Raw genomic sequence first — 3,452 nt, 5'->3', positions numbered from 1 at the left:
TGTTCTCCTTTTTTTAATTTTATTACTTTTTATTAACTCTAAATATTTTTTAACTACCCGGACGAAATTGGGTATTGACAAATATTATTTTATAATATGTTATTTAATTATATGTAAATTAAAATTATTTTAGTTAATAAAATAATTATTATTAAAATCATTTTAGTTAATAAAATAATTATTATTAAATTATTGAAAAGATATAAGAAATAATTATTAATTTAATTAAAAATATTTTTTTTCAGAAATGGTAAGAACACGAGGTGCATCTTTTAGTTCTCGTGGGGAGAGTTCTCGAAGAAAGAGTTCTCGAGGAGAGAGTTCTCGAGGAGAGAGTTCTCGAAGAGAGAGTTCTCGAGGAGAGAGTTCTCGAGAACAAAGTTCTCGAGGAGAGAGTTCTGCAGAAGGTTTAGCTAGGAGACGACCTACAGCTTCGGCACAGAGAGGGTGGGCAGCTCCTATTCAGGATGACCCTATCGCTGAGGATCGAGCATTTTAGGAGGAGGCATATCAGGCCTACGAGGGTCCTGTTCAGGAGGAGGCATTTGAGGCCTCTGATGACGATTATGAGGAGGAGGAACATGATGTTCCTGACATACAGGAGGAGGATGTCGGTGGATTTCCTGGAGGTCCACGTGATGTTTCTTTGCTGACGCACTATGTTCAGCATGTTGCTTATGGTATTTCACAAGGCCAGGTGAGTGCATAACTTAAATCTTAATTAATAATTTTTTTAAGGCAATTTATATTAAATATTGTTGTGTAGGATCGAGGGGATATGCTCAAGTTGATCTCGCGTGGTATAAAAATTAATAAATTAGGACCGTGCGCCGAGGGAATTCAACATATTGTGTTGAATTCCTCTTTAATGCCTCTCACACAGATCTGCTACGATTACGTTGATAAGGGCTTGTTGCTCGGATTCATAGAGAGGTGGCACTTTGAGACGAGTAGTTTCCATCTCCCTGTAGGGGAGATGACGATCACGCTTGACGATGTATCCACTTTACTTCATCTCCCGGTGCTAGGACAATTATGTGATTTGGAGGAGTTGGAGTTTGAGGAGGCTCGTACAGCCCTCGTAGACTTGCTCGACGTTGATGGTGGCACAACTGGTGTTGAGATGGACGATGCACGTGGTACTAAAGTCAGACTCAGTTGGCTGAGAGACATATATGTTCATAGGTGTCGGTCACAGGATTGGGACTATGCTGCCAGAGCATATATGTTGCATCTAGTAGGATGCACCATTTTTGCAAATAAAAGTGCCAGTTCTATACGCGTGTCTTACTTACTATTATTTAGAGACGTACACGCGTGTGGCAGATATGCTTGGGGCGTTGCTGCACTCGCCCATTTGTACGAGGAGCTTGGGGATGCCAGTCTGGCTTCCACGAAGCAGATGGCTGGATATTTGACTTTTTTTCAGGTACAAACATAAATCTTGCACATTTATTGATATACTTATCTCCATGTTCAAAGATAGAAAATATTTAATTGAATAATTGCCTTATTAGAGTTGGATATACGAGCATTTCCCTAGAATGGGAAGGAGGCGATTGGTGTCTTCTTATGATGACACCACACCACGTGCGACTAGGTGGCAGAGCCCTCGGCAGAGTTCAACTCTTGCAGAGATTCGGGAGCAGTTGGATGGCCTGACATACAGTGGAGTTGTATGGCATCCATATGAGGCACATCGGGGCATTCGTCCATTATTCGGAGTTTGTATGTATTCTGGATGGATTCGGATTGGTAACAGCCTTTCCATCACCACCCATTGTCGTTGCAGATGCAGATGTAGTTGCTGTTGATTTTGCGTGGTTGCACTTCACAGACCACGTTATTAGGAATGTGAGACAGGCATCATACCCTTCTGAATGCGTCAATGGTTTACGAGGGTTTCACATCTGTCAATACCAAATTTCGTCCAGATCGTTTTTATATATATATATATATATATATATATATATATATCGTATTTTGTTGTCACCCTTTTGCACTTCTTCCCGTTCTTTATTTATTCTTATTTACTTATTTTAGTTTTATTTTTTTATTCTTATTTTATTACCCTTTTATGTCTTCTTATTAATTTTATCTTATTTTCCTTTATTTAGTTTTTTGTTAAAAAAAATAAAAAATATAAAAAATCTCTTATTCTACTTTTGTTTTTATTAATGTTAATTTTTAATCTTCGTTTTGGTTGTTAGTTTTCGTTTTGTGCACTAAAACATAGCTATTATTAATAAAAAAACGTGTTAAAATTAAAATAAGAAATATGTTAAACTTTTGTNTTGTAGTAAAAGTAATAAAAAAAAGAAAAGAGAAAAATGCTGGTTGTGTACGGTGTTGGTGGTGGAGGGACAAACTCACTTTTCTGCAGCCGAGGACGAAGCATTTTGGGGAGGGCAGAGACGTTTTGGATGATACGGNTTCGCTACGAGGTTTTCTGCAAAAAGGCACAAAAAGGCAAAGGAAATATACAAGGAGGGAGATCACTAACTTTACAAAAAAAAAAGGGTAGTAGAAAACAAAAGGGAAGCCGACCAAGAGAAGGGAGGAGATCATCAAGAGCACGAGGTTAGCAATAGTATAGAAACTCAGGTAAACAACTCCTTCGCTCATTCGCTTGTTCATGTTGGCATGTATAATGGAGTAAGGTTTGTTGTATTATGGACTGCTTTTCGTGCTTGCTATTGCTCTGCCTGCGTATGAATTTTATGCCTCTTATCGCTTTACTTGTATATGAATGTTCTCTGCTCTTCGTCCTCACTCACCATCATCTCCAGCCACTATAGTAGCCTACTTCCTTACCAATCGTCACCATCCCCCTTGCTGTTAAGCTAAATATTTATCAGGAAAACACAACGAAAAAAAAAGCAATAGAACCGCCATCTTCATCCTCATTAGATACTCCATCCTAGCTCTACCTTTCTTGTTATACCATTATCAGCTTCCCTGCCTTAACACAAAAATTGCAACGACCAAATCAACAAAAAAAACTCACACAGACAACCCCATCATCATTTATCTTCCCCACCTGATAATCCCCATTCACCAGCACACCATACACGTGTTCATCCACCACCTTATCCAAACCTCCTATCCCGTCATCTTCTCCACCGGGAATCATCCTGCCGTCGTAACACCATCACCCTCCCCCCTTTGCCACCCTATCCAGACCGGTCCATGCTCACCATCGCACCTAACCACCATAACAAAAACCCAAAGCCACCATGACCGAAACCCAAAATTTCCAAACACACACATGCACAAAACCGTACACACAATACAGAACACAGAGTCGCATAAGAACAACATAGTGTGTTTCTTCCACCCTTCGATTGTATCAATCGAAGCCAACGACCCAAGATTCACGCCCAGTCGAGAAGAGCTCTCGCTCCGAAGAGGAAGGAGGATGCACAATGATTGACGATGCGGTCGAACGGAGG

The 3,452-nt window shown here is 39.9% G+C and overlaps 1 protein-coding gene across 1 annotated transcript; it reads left to right on the top strand.

Annotated features, from left to right (window-relative positions):
* Positions 1–247: 247 nt before the first annotated feature.
* Positions 248–1,814, top strand: LOC106753067 (protein MAIN-LIKE 1-like). Its single transcript, XM_014634852.1, has 4 exons — positions 248–436; positions 500–697; positions 884–1,429; positions 1,518–1,814. The coding sequence occupies exons 1-4, from the start codon at positions 248–250 to the stop codon at positions 1,812–1,814; spliced, it is 1,230 nt and encodes a 409-aa protein (XP_014490338.1).
* The last annotated feature ends 1,638 nt before the right edge of the window (positions 1,815–3,452 follow it).

Source organism: Vigna radiata, unplaced genomic scaffold, assembly GCF_000741045.1.
Source record: "Vigna radiata var. radiata cultivar VC1973A unplaced genomic scaffold, Vradiata_ver6 scaffold_91, whole genome shotgun sequence".
Lineage (NCBI taxonomy): Eukaryota > Viridiplantae > Streptophyta > Magnoliopsida > Fabales > Fabaceae > Vigna > Vigna radiata.
This window is presented reverse-complemented; position numbering and strand designations above follow the sequence as displayed.

Bases quoted from the DNA above. Each gene is read 5' to 3' on its own strand.
- LOC106753067 (XM_014634852.1), top strand. From the start codon at position 248: ATGGTAAGAACACGAGGTGCATCTTTTAGTTCTCGTGGGGAGAGTTCT. The intron at 437-499 runs GCACAGAGAGGG...CGAGCATTTTAG, and splicing joins GGAGACGACCTACAGCTTCG to GAGGAGGCATATCAGGCCTA. The intron at 1,430-1,517 runs GTACAAACATAA...TTGCCTTATTAG, and splicing joins GATATTTGACTTTTTTTCAG to AGTTGGATATACGAGCATTT.